The 21,161-nt window shown below is 37.8% G+C and overlaps 1 protein-coding gene across 2 annotated transcripts in view; it reads left to right on the top strand.

Moving 5' to 3' along the window:
• Positions 1-18,288, top strand: part of TRAPPC12 (trafficking protein particle complex subunit 12) — a 49,174-nt gene extending 30,886 nt beyond the window's left edge. Inside the window, exons 8-12 of one of the 2 annotated variants that reach the window (XM_057371780.1) lie at positions 2,993-3,066; positions 10,587-10,685; positions 15,523-15,623; positions 16,375-16,462; positions 17,867-18,288. In XM_057371780.1, coding sequence (XP_057227763.1) covers positions 2,993-3,066; positions 10,587-10,685; positions 15,523-15,623; positions 16,375-16,462; positions 17,867-18,109 — 605 coding nt within the window. In that variant the 3' untranslated portion in view covers positions 18,110-18,288. The remainder of the gene's footprint in view (positions 1-2,992; positions 3,067-10,586; positions 10,686-15,522; positions 15,624-16,374; positions 16,463-17,866) is intronic. The other variant, XM_057371790.1, reaches the window with a different exon arrangement.
• Positions 18,289-21,161: the final 2,873 nt, after the last annotated feature.

Genomic DNA, 21,161 nt, shown 5'->3' with positions numbered 1-21,161 from the left:
CAAGAGGTGACATTTTAGGCATGGCTGTGGATTGTATGGACCCCTCATGGTGCCTAGCAAGTTCAAAACATCTCACCAAGAAAACAAAACACTTTCAGTTTCAGCTAACAGTCTTAGGAATGTTACCAAGTTCATTCTAAGAGACCGTTTACCTGGAGCCTGTGGAAAGTAAAAGTTTGGCTCTGAGATAGGAAGCGGTTGGGTAGAGTTAGTAGCAGAAAAAAATTATTAATAATTCCTTATAACAGTGTCTATATGGAAGGGTGCAGACCTGTCTGAGCTATTCTTCTACCTGTTCATCAGTTTGACAAGATGTAAAAGCTGCTTTGATGTGTCATGCTGCCTGATTTGATGCATCTTCTAAATATGCTAAAAACGTGAACATGTCACCAGCATATATCATAAAGGTATTTGCACATGTAGTTAAATGAGTACCATTGAAGATTTAGACAGCACTTCATGAGTGCGCATACTTTTCTCTTGTATCTAATATTGGTTTTGCCTCTGTTCTCCTACTTTTCCATGTTCTGGCACTTTCTGCCAGAATTTTTGTCCTTATCTCCACATCCTTTCCATTTTTACAATGTTAAGACCAAGGTGTTGATACACCTTTAAGGTACAAGGACTTTTTCCTAGCTTTATCACAATGCTGTGTCCTGCAGTCTGCCTCCCTCATGAGTTACTGGCTCCTTGCTTTTCCTCTCTGCTTCTACTTCAGAGCTCAGATGGGCTCAGGAGGAGGCATAGTTAGAAAAGCAGCAGCTATAGTTACCAGGGGACACGGCTGCAGAAAATTCGGAGAGATCTTTACGTGTCTACTGTGCAGCTGCCTGTAGGTTTCAGACTGCCAAAACGCCCATGGGACTTTYGCAGAGACTGTTGACTGCTCTTGTYTGTGGAGGTCAGCCAGGTCTGCTCCCTTTCTGCTTCGTCTCTGCATTTGGAGCTCCAGGAGGCTGATAATGGGTTTGCTTTTTTCATCTGAGACTAGCTGAAGCAAACCTTATTAACTTTATGTGAAGACAGCCCTCATTCATTATGGGGATTATGCTTACCATGTAATTTCCATGCTGCTGATGTAAGAAGCTGCAATACCAATCAACTTAACATGTACATCTCCTCTAGCCTGGAACAGAGCATTTCATTTGCCCATTTTTCAGCAGAGATTTAGTAGCGAGCTTTAGCATTGCACCACTTGCATGGTAACATRTACTATAAGATGCCAATTTTGTAACTTTACAGTGCCTATTGAAATGAATGGCAGTGTGGCATGCAGAGCACTTGATAAAAACAAGGAAAGGCAAATGCTTAGAGTGGAGGCATGGCTGCATGGACATACAGAGAGTGTTTCAGGCATCTCAGAAAATGCAGTGATCTGCCATTGAGTTTTATGTTTTGTTTACCTCTTTGCACGTTTTCCTTAACCCCTTTTTGMCAGTGCTAAGAAGCCTCATCCCACAGAGCCTACAGAATTTCCAGACTAGGTTTCTGTTCAGTTTATATCACAGACTGAAGACTGGTCTGCCTGCTTTGCAGTCCTTTTTTTGAGAACTGTAGCTGGTGCTACCTGATTGTTAACAGGAAACTTAGCTATCTGGTGTATGAATCAATATCTAATTTGTTGTCACCTAAATCCTAAAGAACTGAATGTGGTTAGCAAACAATGGGAACACGCAAAAAAAGGAGATATTTACTTTCGTGAAATAATAAAGGGGAGTTACTTAACTATGTTCAGATTTTACAGAAACCCACAAGGAAAGAAGAAAAGGGAATGTGTCATGAGTATTTGTTCACGGTTCACAGCATCATCTCCATTAGTAGCAGTAGGGATGTGTGGTCAAGGGGGAWTTTCTAGAACAAAAGCTAGGAGTAATTAGTGATTGTCAGGTACAGTGGATGAAATACTAGGTTCAGTCTTGGACCCTACATTATAACCCTCTTTTGACAAAGATAATTTGAGAATATTCATGAGCTGGGGTTTTTTTTTTTGTTTTATTGTTCAAGAAGATTGAAGGAGTTTTCCTTTTTAGGGAGRGGAGTAGGCATTTCACCAAGCTCTTCTTATTTGTAATGACATTTTTGTGTGCTGAAAGAAATATCTGTGTAATCTGCCATGCTTTCATCAGAGACTACATTAATGATACAAATGAGTGGTCTCAGTTATCACAATTTCATTGAAATAGCCTCTTCTCCCTTCCCCCCACTCCCTTTCAAATCATTACTGTGACCTTGACAACTGATTGACTGAGATACGTGTATTTTTTAAATGTACTAAACGAATAGTTCTAATGTTTATTTTTGAGGATTAGAGGAATATTTCTAGCATTGATCTGTGATACTGTAACATGAGAGAAAATAAGGGTCTATGTGAGCTGTTCTCTTACAACATCAGAAATCTGTCTGCAAAGCAAGAGGGAGAAATCTGCTGCAGCTTTTAATGCCTGTGAGCTCCAAGAGCATAGGGAAAGCAGACAAGCTTGGCAGATTTTTTCCAGCATATCTCTCAGCCAGAGGCAAGCACAAACAGTCCCAGACTCAGACATTTCTCACTCTGCATGTTTTGGCTCTGAAATGACATTCTAGCTATGTTTGATTTTTTAATTTATCACATTTAATGCTGTAGATTACATGTTTTTAAACGGATGCTCATTATCACTTGAATCCTTTTTATGCACCTTTTGTTCTGATGTTGGAAAATGTGTGGCTTGTTTTGGTGTTTAATATTTGGCCTGAGCTGAGAGCTGAGTGTCTGTCTATTGCTCTGTGTTATTGCCTTGTGTATGGTACCCAGAGCTGCTTGAGCAATTCCCTTGGAGAGATGCAGAATTCTCTGATGSTGCAGCATGGCTGAGGATTAACAATTCTAGGCTAAAATCCAGTGGTGTTAACGAGGGGGACCTTTCAAAATCGTAATTCATAGGGCCAATAATTGATGGCAAGAAAGAACCTCTAATTTATTTGTGCAAATTCACAAGCTGCTCTTATTTTGCAGCCTCTGTTCAGCTGTGGAGGTCACGTCTGGGCCGGGTGATGTACTCCATGGCAAACTGTCTGCTAATGATGAAGGTACGTGGGTGGCAGAACTGCAGAGGTACCGTATATTCCAGAATAGAATGTCAGAGGAAGTGCAAGTGAATTACTGGTGCAGAGATAAGGGAAAACTACCTGACAGTACATGAAGGTTTTGCTTAGTGAAGGATTAATTAGGCTTAATAATGTCTWATTTAATAGATAGCTATTTGCAGTAATGTTCTTTGGGAACATATCTGTACTTATTTCTCCCCAAATCATCCTAGAGAACATGCAATAACAATACCAAATTTGCATTTTTAAATTGAATTTTTCAAACACTTAACTAAATGCTCTAATTAAAAGCAATTACGTGCTCTGCCTTTTTCAAACTGTGCACTAGGAATGTTGCTCTGTTTGTGCGGATTAATAACACTGTAGCTTTTGTATCTGATGGAGATCCAGAACATCTAAATACATCCTTGTCAACCGATCTCAGTTGTAATATGTCTTCTTTCAAGTTTAAATCCTCACTAGTGGGTAGGGGTGGAAGAGAAAGCAATGAAAGCAAAAGTGGCTGTCTTTCACTAAGGGGTTTTTCCCTTTGATTTCTCTTTACTTTTTTTAACCAATTGTACTCCATTTGGTGCAACACTCTTAGCTTCGCCTTGAATTCAGGAAGTAGAAATAAAACAACTTCTGCTGATCACGTTGTGGTCAGGGAAACAGGGCTGGCGCTATTCTTGCGGCAAACTGCTGTTGTCCTGAGCTTAACTGTACTTTACAAATCAATTAGCAGCAACAGCCTCGGAGCAGGGCTGTCAGCAGTAGAATCTTCACAGGCCAAGATTTGCACTCCTGGCTCCCTGCACTTGGATTGCCCAAAGTCATGCCACATGTGATCCTCTGATGTTTACTGAGCTGCTTCCCAAACAAGGCTCTGTTCTTAATATTACAATACCTCAAAAAAGTRTGGGGTTTTCTTTGTTTGTTTCATTTGTTTGTTTTTCTAATATAGGAGACAGCTCTTCAGCTTTACAAGAAATGGAATATCCTTAGTATGAGAATTAGGAGAAACATACATTTGTTTTTATAATTATTGCAATAAGAACATTACTTTCTTGAATAGAAATAATTGTTCATTAACACTTAGGGTATTTTTAAGAGTTACTAAGCATTTGTCTTTTGAAGTAGGTACATGACAAAGGTTCATTTTTTAAAGATTTTGTTTTTCAGTAAACAAGTGAAGAAAAGCATGAGTTTCCATCTCAAAATAGAATGTTTAAATAAGAAAATGCTGGTATATGTATTTTCAAGAAATTCACTTTACTTTTTGCTGTGAATTGTTTTTAATTCATGTGGTGTTGTTTTTCTCATGTACACACAAATCTACATGCTTGCACAGTCCTCACCTTCCTCTGATTTGGTCTTGTTAGTGGTATTTTCTTTGAGTAATAGAAATATATGTGTGAATACCAATTATCATATTTTTGGAAATGATATTTCAGAAATACTGGAGCTCACATACTTCTAAAGACCAGTGTTATTTAGGGCCTATCTCACATCTGTTAAATTAGAAATCTGTGGTTCACAATAACTTCCGGATTACCCACAATTGCATGTTAATGCCTAATTACTTCCATAATATCCCCAGACCATTCTAGCACGTGGCAGTACTGTAGTCATCTTCTCTGCCTTCYAGAGTATTCAGCATGAATCTATTCAAATGAGTTTTAAACACGCTTTTGTAAGTTCTTCCATTAACAATTATATATTAATTTAGCATGGTTGCACCTTTTTTTTTTTTGCTGTTGTGTCATATACTTTAAGAACTGCATTTGTTTTTATTCGAGTGTTTCAAGTGTATGTAATTTAAGAAAAAAACCTGATTTTATTCTCCATCAATGCTATCTATTGCCATCTAGTGACCATTTACAATATTGCAACATTATGCCTGATCCCCAGGTACTGTTAGGTGATGGAATACCTTGTGGAAGTAGTAGATTAACAATAATAATAATAATTTATTAAAGTAAAATTATATTCCTTTGATATGAAAAAAACCCAAACTTCTTATCTTTTTCTTACTGAACTCTTTCTTTGGCCAAAAATCGACAGTAGTAACTAACAGGGAACAATCTTGTCAGGATTGACACTTGAAAATTAAGAAAACCCACTTTGATTAGATGTTGGCCTTATAACTATTTAAATCTATTTTAGTTGTCCTCAACTCTTAATTAGTTTTTTTTTTTTTTCATGTCATATCTTTTTTTGCATTACTTACCGGAATCAAAGAATTCTGTTTATGTAGAACAATAATTTTTGCCTTTTTAAATATGGCCTCATTTGTTTCATAGTTAAACATCTCCTTAAATTATTAAGATGGAGGGGTATATTATTTTGGAGGTAGTGTGTGAAGCGCAAAGTGATTAACCCACACTTGTGCAGGAAACCTGTAATGGACCAGGAAATCAGTCATGTCTCCTACACCCTGGGACTATCTGTGTCATATTCAGGACTAGGTACTGAATTCTGCCTGCTGWGTCCCTTTATCCCAGTGACCAGTGAAGTTTGGTAGCAATTTAAGGCAGTCTTAATATAATTTTCTGTTCATCCCCTTTTCTTTGTATAACTTTTCTTTATGATTCTACCTTCCTTCTGTGCACCACAGTTGGACCTAACCAAATGACAAAGAAATGGTGGATCTCAATCATATCAGCTGATACCAAACAGATTTCCCATTTCCTGTGAACAAGGGGCAACTTTAGGAAAGAYGTGGAAACACAGCAAGAAGGGAAGGGGAGACCTTGTAACTTCTCACTGTAAACTTCCATTTACAAGAACTGTGGGCTTAAGTCACTATTGAAGCATATCCTGAATGCTTAAGTCACTATGAAAGCATATCCTGAATGCAGCAGCATGAGAGGAATATTAATTTAACATGCAACTGATGTTGTGCATTGCTTCATTTCAAAAGTCTATATGCAAAATGCCTGTCACTTTACTAAATTACCATAGAAGTGTCTTAAAAACTTCTTAAGTTCTTTTCATCTGAGCTAAAATCGCTTTTGACATTATCTTACCAGACTTTCATCTCTCTAAGGAATAAACACTTAAGTATTTTCCATCTATATTACAAATGCACTCTAATTAAAAGCACATTTTGTGCTTTTTAGTTTTCTTCATTGTTGTGTTAGCTTTTGTAGAACTTGCCCTTTGTAAAACAAAAGCATTGGAATTTATTTTAATCTGGGTATAATACAATTAAAACTGTACCAAGAAGGAGGTAACAGCTTGTGCTACTGACACAAGGGACTGATGCCTGAGGACTTTGGTTCCTCTGTGATTTAAAGGAGAAAGACTGCATGAATCATCATGTCTTTTGCATGTGTGCTGCAGTACAGCTCTCTGAATTCATAACACTGTGAATCTCTGCTTCTACAGCTACACTAGATAGAGAGGAAGGATGTTATCACTGTCCTCTCTCCTCAAAACAAAGTATTTGTGAACTATACACTTCATATAACTAAGATTTTTAGTGTAAGATTTCTTGAAGTTATTCTCTGTACTCACATCATTGTCACTTATGCTTATTTCTAATTAAGTACTTGAGGTAGTGATGAGAGAAACATGAAAATGTGTAATGCAGTGAGCATGAAAGGAAGTACAATTATACTGTGGTGCATTAAAGGAAAAAACATATCCCAGCCGCCATTTTTGTGCAAGTAGGTCCAGTGGCTTACTAGAACTATTTTGGATTAGCATATGTTAGCCCCAAATTCTCATAATAAAATAGGTATTCAGTTATAAAACAATAGGTCAATTTTCATTCATATCATGAATAGTGTAACTTCAGTCCTTTTGTGATTTTTTTACAAAGGTGTGGAAAACTGGAAGTCTCTTAATCTTTTGAAATTAAAGACCATGACAATATGTCAGCCCCATCTCTGAGGCTTAAGATTATAAACTGTAGTCACTGGGGTTTTTACTGGCTAACATATAATTTACTCCTCATGACCACACCTTGTATCAATCAAGACTTCACCCCTCAGAGGCAGTGTGTATTTATCATTCCATCAGACAATCTTTGTTGTATTATGTTGCATTATCAAAACTGAATGACAACAGTCTTTAGTGAGACCAAGTTTCATCTRTTTTACAATGTACTCCATCAGAAGATACTGTCAGATAAGATGCCTCTATAACKCACCACAATGATACAATGATATCATCCTGTATCATACAATGGTATCATCCTGTATCACATGTAGGATATTCAAGAAATCTCCTAATGCTTTCATGATAGCATGGGGAGAAGTAATTTCACTGTGGAATCCATGGTTAAGTTACAAAATGACGTTGTATTTAGAAGTGAGCCTAGATATGATGATGTTTCACAGTTTCATCGTGAAGCCTCCTTGCCAACAGTTAGGGGTGCCTTTGGACATATATAATTTAGTCTCTTGTCATCTCCTGAAAGAAATGGGTCCCATTCCTGTGATAGATGGGGTGGGTAAGCACAGATGTGATGTGCTGTACTGTTATATAGAAACAGGGTACAGTGTCCACCAATACAGTGCATAGACTCTGTAATGTTCTCTGCTCACATATTTCAGGACCTCTCAGTGTTTATGTACTCCGRGTTGTAATGCATATGGTGCTGGAGATAAGGAGTGCAGAAGAGGAGAAGGGTTTCTTTGCCTGACAAGGCCAAATCCATGAAGCTCCTGCAGCATGGGCTCTAAGACTTGGCTTAGAGCTACCATGGCCGGCTGCTATGGGCACAAGGGAGTCTGTGCTGCTGTGATTGTGCAAACACTGCCCACACCTACAGCTTCTTGTGGCTGAGGCTTTTCTGCAATCCATTCATGCCAAGCTGTAAACGAAGCTGGCAGAAGCACTTTTCTATCAACTTGCTGCATGGTCTCCTGGGACTTGTTTCTGCATCAGTTTGGGGATGTAACTGCAGAGCCCCAATCCCTCATGGTTGGGCTGCATGTCTTTTTTGTGTAGCCAGAGCCTTAGAGTGTGCACAAGAGTGAGCACTGAGTAAGGAGCAGCTTTAGACTACAGAATGGAAGACACTGAGAATTTGATACAAGGAAATTATTTCTCTAGTGACTATATTTGATGCTTGAAGGGATAAAAATCAGTCATAGACAATCCTTCAGATTTAACAGATTACACTCTTAGAAGAATTAATAGGTACAACATGGATGGCTGGGGTTCCTCTGAAGAGATAGATCGAAGGGTCCCTATTGCAAAGTTTTTGTGCTAGCCTAACACAGTGGTACTCCATGATCAATTAAGTCCTTTACYGAGAGCTGTTACAATGAAAATTGAGTTTTCCTAATTCATAAATTTGTGGAAAATTGTGGTTGCTTTAATTTCATCACATTTGAATCCTGAATGCTAAATACACCAGAATTTAAATAAATGTATTTGTGTATATGGCATGTTGGTTTTTCTCTGAACCCTTTTCATTACCAATAATAAGTGTGAACTAGTCATGGCACATAAGAATTGGAATAAACTCTAAATAATAATAATTATTTGTTCAGAATTAATCATTATACCCACAATATACAAGTTGTTTGCAAAGGAAACGTCCTACAGAGGGCTTCATGGCCTGTTTAACTCATCTCCTGCTATTACAGGACGGTAATTTCCCTCATATACAGATCAGACTCCAAAGATTTTTCTTGACTTCTTGTTTGTATGAAACAATTAATGTGCTTCAAATAAAATGRTTTGGGTCAGAACAGACTTTTAAAGGTCATCTAGTCCAGCCTACCTGTCCTGTGCACTGGGACATCTTGAACTGGATTGGATTGTTTGGAGCACCAACCAGTCTGAGCTGGAATGTTTCCAGGGATGGAGCATCCACCCTTTGGGCAGTTTGTCCAGTGTTTCATTGCCCTCATTATAAAAAATTTATTCCTTATATCTAGTCTAAATCAACCCTTTTTTAGTGTAAGACCATTACCCCTTGTCCTATCACAACAGGCCTTGATATATAAGCCCATTTCAGGTACTGAAAAGCTATAGTGGGGTCTCCCCAGAGCTTTCTCTTCTCCAGCTCTCTCAGCCTTTCTTCTTCAGAGGTGTTCCAGCTCTGTGACCGTTTTTGTTGCCCTCCTCTGGACATGCTCCCACAAGTTCATGTATCTCCTGTGCTGAGGACTTCAGAGCCAGATGCAGAGTTTACTCCTTGTAAGTGCATCCTCAGGAAGAGAAATTCATTACACCTAGGGAACATTGCTTCCTCAGACTGGAGGAAGAAGCAGGAGATGAAATAAAACAACCAGCTGTGATCACATTAGGGACAAGTTATTTGASTACTATAATTTGACCAAGAAAAATGGTAGGGCAGAGAGGATCCCAAGATGTCTGTGTAGTTTTGAAAGATTATTCTCTGTTGTCTTTTGCTTTGTAATGTCCACCACAATTCTTGTATTAAGTTGAAGGGCAGGACTGTTTGGAAGCACCAAAGTGTTACAGCACAGAGTCCTCAGCCTTTGCTTGGCCTGGCCCTTGTAAGGGAAGGCAGGCATTCTCTCTGCTCCTGTTTCTCCAARCTGTGGCAGCTGAGGCTGGCACAGCCCTGGGTTTGTGGATATTCCTACAGCAACAGCCTGTCTTCAGTCAGCACAGAACACGGGCAGTGTCTCTCACCTCTGCCTGGCAAAACAGCTACGCCAGCCTCTGAAAGTCATGTCCTGCTCATGAATTCAGGTCATTGAATTAATGCAGTTCAACCATGAAGCAGCTGAACTGCAGGAGCCAGTCACATGGGCATTTCCTTCCAGTGGGAAAGGGGACCATGGTTTTGTTTAATCTTCTGTCACTGGTTCTTAGCTGGAGGGTACACTGGCACTCCATCTTGAGCAGGCAGATCAGATCTACCCCCTGCTAGTGTGGCCTTCATGGTGTCACTTGCAAAGCTTTCTGGAAATCAGAATCAGCCCTCTACTTACTTAGTACAAATCCATTTTCTGTTTAGATTACTGGCTTTAATGCACTAAAAAGCCAGACAGTTTGGATGGAGGAAGGGAAAACATCTTATTTCCCTTGGTATTAGTGCTAGTTTGTCATCTGAAAATGCAGGAATTGCATTTTCTGTCACATGATGTTTTTCACAAGAGCATGTGCACAGGCACTTCACAAAGCTTTGGAATATAGTCTGTAAAACCAAGTAAATTATACACATACTTAAACATGAGACACTTCTCAAGTACATATACCCCCAGTCACACAGAAGGTRCTTGACTTTTGTCCTACACCATAATCTAAGATGAGGAGTAAATGTTCAGAGTTTTAGTTTGTGGCATTTAGTTACAAAACGAATGTGATCCAGTTATAAAAAGAAAAAAAGATCCCCTGTGTATGCAGTTCCAGTTTAACTGAGAAAAGACCAATGYAGTCAGCCTCTAGTGCTTACAGTGATTGATAGAAATTGTCTCAATGACAAGTTGCAAATACTTTAATTCTGTTGGAATGTATCTTTACAAAGAAGGTGACACAAAGGTTGAGGTATTCTGAGCTTATATACCTGATTGTGTGCTTTTTACCCTTAGGACTATGTGCTGGCTGTAGATGCTTACCACACCGTCATCAAATATTACCCACAGCAAGAGCCTCAGTTGCTSAGTGGAATTGGAAGGATTTTCCTTCAGGTATGCATTTCATTCTAAATTTGCTAGGTAATACTGCTGTTGATAGCTACGTAGAGAATAACTGTTGCATTTAAAACAATAGTTATTTTTGTAGAGCACATGTCAAGTTGTAGAGGTCAAAACAAAAATCCTCCTACAATGTCATGTTAGATAAAATAAGGAAATGTGAAGCACCTATAGTATTAAAACTACATTAGCAAACATAGAACATGTTGTAGAAGGTTATGCTAGAAGTTTAATCAAAAAGTGATATTCTGCTTTCCCTGAAACTAATGGTAAAGCTCCCAGGGAACCAGAATTTCACTAAAAATCTCGTGTATCACAGTCTCAGACYATATTACAACTCTCAGTGACACTGTACAACGGCCATCTTCATCTAGAAAAAGATTGAGCGTGTCCTTCTTTTGTCCAGATTGTATCCCTGAGAAGACAGGGGAGAGCACATTACAAAAAAAAMCAGGATGGTACAAGTATAATAAATGTCCATGTAACTGTATTGAAGGATAAGTAAAAATAGAATAGATGTCTTTTTGTTTGTCATAAAATGATGCATCTAAAGAGCTATCTGATTGTTTAAATTTTTAGTATCTCACAAATTCTTTGCAGTTCTTTCATATTTCTGATACTGATATATCAAACTTTTCCTCTCTTATCTACTTACTTATATTATTAATGATAAATCTAATTATTGAATCGTCAGGTATTTACAAATGATCTTATGTGTGATATTCCTGTTATAAAATTATATTGAAATAAAGTAATTTGCTCTAAATAGGTAATTATTAATATTGTTTCCTTGAAATCATAGAATGATTCAMATTCAATTACAGATTTTCAGTTCGCAGCAGGAGCATGGTTTCACAGTTTGGTAGACATGTCCTTCTTTAAAAGTTCTACTTTAAAGTGGATCTCCATCACTATGGAGCAATTTTATGATATTGGCTGCATGCATTAATTATTACCTAAATAGGGAACATAGTAATTACGCATATTAAAGAATGGTGCTTTAAATACGCAAAATGCTAAAGGAAATATAAGTTATTAATAGTTCTGGTCTTACTGGGAAAATGACTGGGTGTGTTACTGGCACTGCCTTGCTGACAAGAGTTCTGCCCTGATACCACACCTGAAGTCTGTTTGTTGCTCCATTTGCTACAGACAAATTTTCACTCCCATGAGGGCAGCATCTCCTATAAYTTACAGAGTCATTTGAAATCACACAATGCTGGCTGTCACAACAGGCGTTCAGTGCTTAGGGGTCTTACTGTCAGATCTGGACATAGCAAAAGGGGATATGAGGAGTCCTTGGTATTATCATGTGACGTAGATGGAAGTTAAAAAGAATCATTGCTAAATGCAAATGCTTTCTTTTCTTCTAATATCTTATGGAGATAAGGTTTTATTGCTTGGCTTGTCTTTTTGTGTGACAAAATCTTCAGCTCGTCCGGGGGGTGCTGGTGCAACAGATGCATGATTTTGATAAATTAAGAGAAACAGGCAGTGTGCAAGAAGCTCAAATTAAAGAAGGATAAAGGTGTTGCAGTCCTGGGCATCATCATTTTGGTAAGATCTCTCTGTAGTATGTGTGCACTGTTGACAAGGCATTCTGGAAAAAAAATAAAATGTCTTGCAGGTAAAATGGGAAGGCAATTTTGTTGTATTCAAATATCACAACTTCTCAAAAACAAGTAGTAATTCCCAAATAACCTAAGACTGTGCTGCTAACTTTGAATATTTACCAAGACAGGCATATGGCAGCCAGATTCCAGCTGTGTATCAGTCACAGATACTGTTTGACAGSAGACATCACACATATGAAACAAAGCAATAATGTAGAATAAAGTGTAATTCAGGAGTTTAGTGGAAAAAAAAAATGCAACCCTTTGCAACATTGTAAAACTTTCCTTTATGGGTGATTTATGTTTTTAAATTAAATTGAGCTAACATACCTCCTTTAACTTCACATGTGAGTGGAGCATAAGGAAGTCTAGAATTGATGTATGGTGTTTGGCTGTTGCCTTAGAAAGTGGGAAATGAGAATGAGGGAAGTGCAGAATGGAGGAAAAGACAGAGGCTATCACAAAGAAATTTTCGCAAGGACTGTAATTCTGTCAGCAGTCACCTGACCTGTAAAAYAGAAATTCACATGAAATGGAGAAACAGTGAATATATTTTAGTCTCTAGGATTATATTGTGTAGTGCTCACTGGCCAACCTATCCAAAATTGTCATTTGAATAAGTAAATTGAAGAATTTAGAAAGCTTCCTGGCCTTACCCTCTTCCATAGATTGCTGCAAATTAGAGTTAAAAGCAATAAAAAATTTCGAGAAGTACTTAGGAAAAATAATCTTGGTTTCCAGACAGACAACAAAGTTAAGCACATAGCAKAYTGGAGACTCCTTGCTAGAGGAAATKACTATTTTAGTTTAACAGTAGAATCTTCATTTTTATTTGATGTGCTAATTATTATTAGATACTTAAGTCATACTTTCTGAACTAAGTTAAAGAAAATTAAGTGATAAAGACCACTTTAAATTGGTTGAATTATGTTAATGACGAATTAAAAGTAATTCTTTCTTTTAAATGGTCTTCCCCACCAAAAAATTTTTAAAAGTAAACTGTTTCCTCTCCACTGGAAAAATGAGATTTAAGAATTTGCATGTTTGCTGAGAAGATACAARATGCTGCTAAGAAATCAGAACTATTCATGATCACAAATAATGTGTGATTAGTATCAAAACATATTCGATTTGGACTCATCAAGCTCCCAGGAGAGCAGACTCATAGCTTGCTTTAGAAATTGATTATTCTCATGGTTAAGGGATTCCTTCTAATTTGCAGACTAAAAATACTCCAGGACAGATTCATTTACACTTTGCCAGCATTATCCTCTAGTTAAATATAATTGTTTTCTTGGTCATTTACATCTTTTGTGGTTATATTAGTTATACTGTTGTATTACTGGTGTTAGTAGGGCTTTGGGTACTGCCACTGTCATACTCCCATAAGGAAATTGGGAAGAAATCTGGATGAAGCCATCAGATGGATGTTTGCTGTCTCTGAAATGTGCCATTGGAAAGTCATTTTCTGATGACTAGAAGGACTTGCTAGATGATCTTTTCCACAAGGATGTCTTCAGGGTTTGTAGTGTTTGTATTTTTGGTTAGGTACTTGTATGATAAAATGTGAAACATGATTGTAAAATGTACAGATGATGCCAAGCTGGGAGTGGTACAGACACCATGAAGGGCAAGATCAGAATGCAAAATAATCTTGACAAGTTGAGAAACTGAAATGTTAAATTGGCTGTGATTCAAACAGCAAAGACAAAATGCTACCAAAGACTGGAAGTAATACACAAATAAAAAATGGGAAAGCAACAAGGCACCGTTCTGTAGAAAGGAGATAGGGTGAGGGTAAGAAAACTATACAAGGGTAAACAAACTGGACTTCCAGATACTTTGCATAAAAGCAAAATTCATATTCACATGTGAAACAGAAAGTGATTCCTGCTTCTCACTGCTGGTGAGAGATGACTTGGATTGTTGGGACCTCTTACGTGGGCATTCAGAGGGGATGTGAAGTAACAGGAGAGAGTGTAGAGAATCCAGAAAGCATTATCTATGAGAAAGGGGTAAATACTGATTTGCCTGAAAATTGATTCTCATTCCAGAAGGGGAAGAAAAAGTTTTCAAGTATGCAAAAGACTGTAAAAAAGAGGAGTTGTACATTCTCCCTGACCAGTATTGACAGGACAAAAAGTTGATGTATAAAGTGCAATAAGATAGAATGTATTTTCTAATACTAGGGCAATTTAAGAGTTCTGGAGTAAGTTTCCTAGTAAGACTCAGATGTGTAATACCCACCATCTGAGAGCTTTAAGAAAACTTGAACTCATTTGTCACAAAAATTTTTCATRGTGTTGTCCTGTTCTTAAACAAATGAGTGGTCGCTTGAGGGCTCCTTGAATCTCCTCACCTGAGAACTGCCTGGTTTCCATGGCTTTATGCTTCTGAACTAGTTTAATTTTACTCCTTTTGACAGATTCTGATAGATTTATTTTACCCAGCAGTAAGTCTTCTTCCATCTCTCCAGCCTGAAAAATACACTGCTAACTTATTTTCCAAATAAGTGGCCTCCCTCAGGTATTTTTTTTAATCTCAAAGAGCAATGTTTGTGGTCTATCTTYGGGTGAAAACCCCTTCCCCATTCCACCCCACCCCATTTAATCTGTACTTCTTTATGCCAGCTTTCAAATCTCTCATTCCTTCATCCTGCTGGACACACTCATTGGTGCATCTTAATCTGCAAATGGACCATCTTCCCAATATCCTCAGTGGCCCATTGCACTGGAGTTTTTTTTCTGACATGTGGTGTGATACACTGAAGACACCCTGTGGCCCCTGGCTATGATCCAGAGGCTGTGGGTTAGCCAGGTATGGGTCCTRTGCCAACTACGAGGCCACTGGTGTCTGTTTTCCCTTCCTGTGAAGTAACATTGACCCAAGTAACTCTGACCCTCTCTCATTTTCAGCTCCTTTTTTGAACTGTGGAGTTAGTTACAACAAAAGAACCAAAGGAGGATGTRGGGCCTCCCTGCCCTACAGTCACTGAGAAACTGCCTTAGGCAAACTGCACATGCTTTTGGGGTGCTTTTCATTACCTTAATGGGGCTCTTCAGATACATTGTTTGGTAACAGGTGTTACCCACTCACCTTGATGTGAAAAGAGTGATAATGGATTTGTTATATATGTTTTTGTGTCCTTACAAGATATAATCAAGATGTATCTCTTTTCCTTCTTACTGTGGTAACGTACTTATGGTTTTTCTGTCTAGATTGGAGATATAAAAACTGCAGAAAAATACTTTCAAGACGTTGAGAAAGTGACTCACAAATTGGAGGGACTACAGAGCCAAATTATGGTTTTAATGAACAGGTAGATAATTTCATACCTAAATAAAACTTCTTAAAATGTAGTTTTACAAAGTATGCAAGGTGATCATTAAACTACCCTTGAGAAAATCCTGTTCTCTTTCTCTCTTTTATGTGACTTCATCTGTCATAAGTAAGATTGAATGGCATACAGACTCAGGAGATCTCTGTAACTTGGTACAGTTATCCTGCATTGTATCTTCAATCCTTCAGTTGATTTTACAAAGCTTTTTCTCATTCTTCCAGGCACTGCATATTTTCACTGTGTTTTTCAATATACTTTTGCATAAATAACTCTTAGGAGAGGAGAAGTTATTTTGGGCAGTTACCCTACAGTCAGATCTGCCAGGAAAGTACCACCCAGTAGCTTTGGAGGATGCTTGAATACGCTGTAGTAAATCAAGCTCTGTGATGCGGGACACACTTTGCAATGGTTAGCACATTAGCTTAATATATTTAGGATACTATTCAAAAGTGCTCTGAAAATGATATGGCTAATTTCATGAAGAGAAATAATTCTAGGAAGAGAGTATCTTCATTTAAATTATTTGGTAGGCAGAAAATATTATAGCTGAATGATCGAAGTTGTCATTCCATTTGTCTGTAAATCAGTGTCTCCTTCACACTGTGAAGAACAAATGTCAGAAAGTCTCATATCTGTAACAGGAAAAATAAAAAATGGTGTCCATTCTTTTTTAAATGTATTATTACCTTGGGATTTTGAGGAGAACTCATTTATGTCACTTACTTTCYAGAGCATTTCTCCACCTTGGTCAGAATAATTTTGCAGAAGCTCATCGATTTTTCACAGAAATTTTAAGGATCGACCCATCAAATGCTGTGGTAAATCTTCAAATTGCTACATATAAAATGAACACATAAATTATTCTCATAATAYTTCATGCATGGATTTAATTAGTACCCAGAGTATGCTCAGAGCTCTATAGAAAAATTGGATGTGSCATGTGTGCCAAAGGGTTTTCAGTACATTTAAGGGTAAGATGGAAAATGGGATGGGAAATTAAGAACCAGTCTATATGAAGGGCATRAATACTTAGGCATGCATGTAGAAATTCCGAGACGCTCTTGTTTTGCGAAGGCAAAAGCATTTTTTTTTGCACTCACTGCTTTTAGCATAGACTTGCATGTCAGAAAAAGAAATGGCAGCTGCCAACATGTATAAAATTAACTTGATTTCACACAACATTGAAGGGATATTATAATTTTAAGCATGACATTTTTAACACGTTGCATATCAGAGCCTTGGGTTCCTGTCATAAGTGRAGATCAAAGAGCTGTTTATTTACCTTTGGGTTTTCTACACCTGGCATGTTTCAGTGTATGTTTTCATATAAGAGTGTTCCTAASAAGTCAGACCCCTAGTAATCTGAGCCAAGGCCATTTACAGACTGAAGGGACTGTGTTTAAGGAGCACATGTATTGCATCATATTTCAGGCTGTAAAATAGTATGTATTACAAATCACACAATATTAGTAAGGTTTCCTGAATGGACAGAATTTTTTTTTTTTTTCTAAAAGGCCATGTTCTTACTTTATCTGCACTTTTCAGAAAATATGGAAGTTTCTGCTGCTAAACATGTTATATRACTTTGTACTGCTGGAATCTTTCAGTAACTCATAAAACATGTTTCATGTGGTAAAGGAAATGGAACCTGACTTTATCATTTATGATGTATTTAGACYGCCCTATCTGCTGGATTTACTTGAAGTCCACTGTAGATGCCTCTGTGATAAGCAAATACCGTACTATTGCTTTTGTTGACGTGTAAGCTAGAGAGAAAAACACTTCAGAGAATAAAGTGAAGTAATTGTTTTTAAAAATGTGTGAAAATGATTGCAGGTAGAGACTCACATGGTTTCTGAAATTTTTTTCAACTAGCTTTCAGAATTAACTGACTAATGGCCTATACTATTTAGATTTCATTTTAGTGTCTGTCTTTTAGAGTTTCAGCTCTTTAGAAGCCAGCAGGTCCTGTTGGCAGAGGGTAAATCTTGAGAATCATAAGAAAAGGATAGCATTGTGTAACTGATAATGTATTTTGATTTTGCAGACACGTGCAGAATAGTAATTCTTAGCATACAATAAATATGTTGGAACTGCAGATGCTAGACGTCTTCTTTTCCTTCTCTCTCATCACTTGTAAATACATACATACATATATATATATATATATATATACATGTGTATTTATAAACACTATTTATTTACAATATGTTTTTCACTAGGCTAACAACAATGCTGCTGTTTGTCTTCTTTACCTGGGAAAACTGAAGGATTCCCTCCGGCAGTTGGAAGGAATGGTTCAGCAGGACCCTAAACACTACCTACACGAGAGTGTCCTCTTCAACCTGACTACTATGTATGAACTGGAGTCATCTCGCAGTATGCAGAAGAAGCAGGCACTTCTAGAGGCTGTAGCTATCAAAGAGGGTGATAGCTTTAATACTCAGTGTCTCAAGCTAGGATGAATCATTTCCAACTAATTCTTTCCAGCAAAGCTGATTTTTTAAATTGTATATACTCTTGCTAATGTGTAAATGTGAAATAAAATCTATTCAATTGTGAATATTCAGTGGCATTACTACAGAACCTGTCATCTCTAACAGGCCTGTCATTGCAAAGACTCTGCTGACCTGGAGCCAGGCCCTACAGGTCCAGGCCCTACTATCCAGTTACTTTCCATTACAGTGCACTGTAATATCTGCATGTGCGTGTGTGTATATATAAATATATATATATGTCTGTATGCCTATATGTGTATATATATATATATGTATATATACAATCAACTACCCAGATTCTTTTATAAGAAAAACTGAATTTAACCTACTGTCTTGATGGTTTTTCAGTAGTCAATGAGCAAGCCACGAGCTTACTTCATCAGCTAAGAGTTATTGACAGCGTATCAGTCTGTGTGTTATGGAAATTCTGAATGCATCTGTCTTCATCTGCTTCTCCTGTGTGTGTCTCCTTTTGTCCCCATCAGACTCCTGAGTATTACGTCTTTGTGTGTCCATGGCTATCAGAGAAGGCTGCACAATAACCACCATTCAGTGTCACAGGATGGCTGAGGTTGGGAGGAAGAGTTGGAGGCCATCTGGTCCAAGTCCCAGTTGCACAGGGACATATCCAGAGAGCACAATGAGGGAGTGGCACAATCCTGCACAGTATCAGTTTCCCACAGCAGGAGGGACTGGACTAAATGGTCTTCTTGTACCTCCTTGGTTTTGTCTTGCTGCTGAATCTTTCAGATTAAAATGTGAATTCTGCAAAGCTGCTCCACTCTGGCATTCTGCTGGGTAGAGAAAGGAGCACTGCAGGTGGAAGGGAAACACAACCCATTTCAGCTTAGTTCCTCTCCTTTCCTATTATCAAGCAAAAACATTGTGCACAGCGTATGTCCCAGGGAAAATCATGCAGCGTCTGAGGCAGAGGTATCTACGGGTGAGGCCACACAGAGTGGAATTAAATGAGGTTCAGGACACAAGGCAGTTCTCAGTGATGCAACAGTATCAGCATATAGTGATTTTGTCCCTCAGAATAGAGATTTTTGGAATCACAATATTGCTGTGATATCAGTGTATTTCAGAACTCTGCCCACATTATTCCTTCATCTGTATTGTAAAGATTCAATACAGATACTCCCACTTGTACATGAACACAATATATACATCTGTTCCTAGAGGGGTTTTATTGTTTTGAGATTTAATGTTTAGCAATTGGACTAGTTTCTTGTCATTAATTACTGCCATGGGACAATTGTGTTTCATTTTTTAATACCGTATCCATCAATTCTCACTCTTTAAATGCCCCCACCTGTATTTTTCAGTAACCAATAACTCATTTTTATGCTTGTCCATCTGGAGATACTGTACAGGGGCCAAATAGTTTTCSTCAAAAACCAGGTTGTTTGAAGACTTCTGCAGTCTAGACATGCAAAGAGATAAGGTTGCTTCAAAGTTACTGGTCATCTGAAAAGACAAAAGCCTATGGCTTACACAGAATTTGCTCCATATTTGCATTATATTTCTGTTTGACAGGTCATACTTGTACACTGAAACAACAGCTAGTTATGTACCACTGAAAAACATGAACTGAAAAAAATACTAAAGCAGTTGGTATTTCTGTTTTCTGACTTGGCCTCTAGGTTGCACAGCTGGATCTGAATTAAACTGGTGCAGCACTTGGGTAGACTTCTCCTAAGGTACCACTACTAAACTCAAAAATGAAATATTCAGCACCATCTGCTTCAGCTGGGCTTAGGCACCATTTACATAACTTTAGTGAGTATTAAARTAGCAAGTTAAAAGTAGTTACATTGGCATTATTCTTTATGAGGTTTTACATTTGTTTTAAATGCTGCTAGGATTTTAGACTAAGTTCAACAGTAATTGGACAGATTCTCAGTTTACATTGATAACTGAGTTGAAATCACTGCAGTTTTCTGTTTATTACAGCTGATCAGGTATGTTACTGTACTCAAGTTATTCTAGTCCTGTATTTTCTCCAGCATAGGTCCCTTTTCTTGGGTATGGGGTTTCTGGAGATAAAAACTCCTGGTATGTGATGACCATTGTTCTCAAAGTTTGAGAGCAATGAACAATTTACCAGGACATGCTGTGATAGGACAAGGGGCAACAGTTTTAAACTAAAAGAGGGTGGCTTTAGATTGGGCATMAGGAAAATACTATTCTTCTATCTATACTATTCTAGGCACTGGAATAATTTGGCCAGAGAGACTCCCCATCCTTGGATGTGCTCTTGACAAAGGCTGGATAAGAGCAGCCTGTTTTAGTGGAAGGTATCCTTACCCTTGGGAGAGGGTTGGACTAGATGATCTTCAAAGGTCCTTTCCAACCCAAGCTATCTGTAATTCCCACTAAATTTTTTACAGTAATATGTAAAATAATAAACACAACAGAGATCCACACACATTTAGCTGAAATGTTATAATTACTGTCACCTTTCAGAGAGGTTCATTTGTCTGTTTCAATGCTAAATGAAAGTAGCATGATCCATCATCCTCCAGCATGCTGCAGCCACTTGCCTCTTTACAACTGAAGTAAAAAGCTTTCTGATTCAGTAGTGCCTCATACTGCACATGCAAATGACAATCTATGTTCTGATCAGCAGGGAATAAAAATTTATTATCCTGGTCAGAGTTAAATAACCATTAAAAAAGAAACATTCTGAAAACATAATCCCCGTTTCTCCCAATTTCTCTACATTCTAATTCATGTGTATTAGTACATAGGTCTCACTTCAGCATGTTTGCTATGTTCTTATTAGTAGAAGCTTTCACTCAGATAAAAATGCCATTAGAGGAGACTTGGGCTGGGTGACCTCTAAGCTCAGTGGGCCATTAAACAAGTGACATCCTGGTAGACTTGCAGAATAATTAAAATTTAAATGCAAAAGCATATTATCACTGCTGGATGTATGCAAATTGTTAACTGTTTATGAAATGCAGGAAAGATTGTCAGTGTCACTTTATGGCTTGGATTTAACAAACATACAAGT

Source organism: Malurus melanocephalus, unplaced genomic scaffold (assembly GCF_030028575.1).
Source record: "Malurus melanocephalus ecotype Western Australia unplaced genomic scaffold, MMel_1.1 scaffold_6, whole genome shotgun sequence".
In the NCBI taxonomy this organism is placed as follows: Eukaryota; Metazoa; Chordata; class Aves; order Passeriformes; family Maluridae; genus Malurus; species Malurus melanocephalus.
This window is presented reverse-complemented; position numbering and strand designations above follow the sequence as displayed.